The sequence below is a fragment of the Pundamilia nyererei genome, unplaced genomic scaffold (assembly GCF_000239375.1).
Source record: "Pundamilia nyererei isolate P.nyererei 1_Seehausen unplaced genomic scaffold, PunNye1.0 scaffold00281, whole genome shotgun sequence".
Lineage (NCBI taxonomy): Eukaryota > Metazoa > Chordata > Actinopteri > Cichliformes > Cichlidae > Pundamilia > Pundamilia nyererei.
Window position 1 is genome coordinate 303017 of NW_005187682.1, and position 1089 is coordinate 304105.

Here is a 1089-nt window from a genome sequence, read left to right on the forward strand (position 1 = left end):
CTTCATCTTCTGCTCAGACATAGTTTATATAAGAGACGCTGCAGACGTGTCAGTCTGTTTACTCGGACGATTTAATGCTGGAAAGTTTCGCTGCAGCTCACCGAGCAGGAATTCTGTGCTCGGCCTCGTCAGGTGGGTCAAACACTGCTGCTAAAAAAAGACCCGCAGCTCTGCAGGATCAGGATAAAGGATGAGACTAAACTACTTCATAAGTTTAGAGCTGATTAGCGTGTTCTGATCGTGTCTGCTGAGGTTACCAAAGATGAAGTTATCTGGTCTGAAGAGTTGTCCGAAGGCTCCCGAGCGCACGCTGTCCATGGTTCCCGGTTCCAGGTCGACCAGCACGGCCCGGGGGACGTATTTATGCGCTGCACACAGAGTGGAGTGGTTACCTTTGTGCACCAAAGTTGAGCAGGAGTCTAGGTGATCTCATCACCCTGAACAGAAGGTGACTCACTCTCCTCTGCACTTACAGGAGGCCTCGTTGTAGTAGACGTTGACTCTGTCCAGCTGCAGACTTGAGTCACCCACATAGTTCCCTGCGGGGTCGATGCCGTGCTCGTCACTGATCACTTCCCAGAACTGAGCGAGTCACAGAGAGAGAGAGAAGCATTGGTGATTCAGCAACTTCCTGCCTCTGTGGTGCGTTCACTGACTCACCGATGTCCAAGGTTAAATGTTTGCTCTAAAACCTTCACAGCTTCCTCCTGAAGGCCAAAAAGTTTAGTTTATAAGAACATAAAAGCTGTAAGAAACAGACTCTCCCACATTTTACTGAAGCCTGAATGCAGCACGCGTCACCCCCTGATTTGAACCATTACTGTAAATTAAACGGACTTGATCTGACACCTCATACTGCAGCGTGTGAAAATGTAATTTAATTTACACAGCGCCAAATCACAACAACAGCCACCTCAAGGTGCTTTATATAGTAAGGTCGACCCTACAATAATACATACAGAGAAAACCCAACAATCACATGACCCCCTATGAGCAGCACTTTGGCGACAGTGGGAAGGAAAAACTCCCTTTTAACAGGAAGAAACCTCCAGCAGAACCAGGCTCAGGGAGGGGCGGGGCCATCTGCTG

At 48.7% G+C, this 1089-nt stretch overlaps 1 protein-coding gene across 1 annotated transcript in view; it reads right to left on the bottom strand.

Annotated features, from left to right (window-relative positions):
• Positions 1-1089, bottom strand: part of tubb6 (tubulin, beta 6 class V) — a 6147-nt gene that overhangs the window by 2097 nt on the left and 2961 nt on the right. The window contains exons 2-3 of the mRNA XM_005750629.1: positions 474-582; positions 258-368 (exon numbers count right to left, since the gene is read on the bottom strand). Of these exons, the coding sequence (XP_005750686.1) occupies positions 258-368; positions 474-582 (220 nt within the window). The remainder of the gene's footprint in view (positions 1-257; positions 369-473; positions 583-1089) is intronic.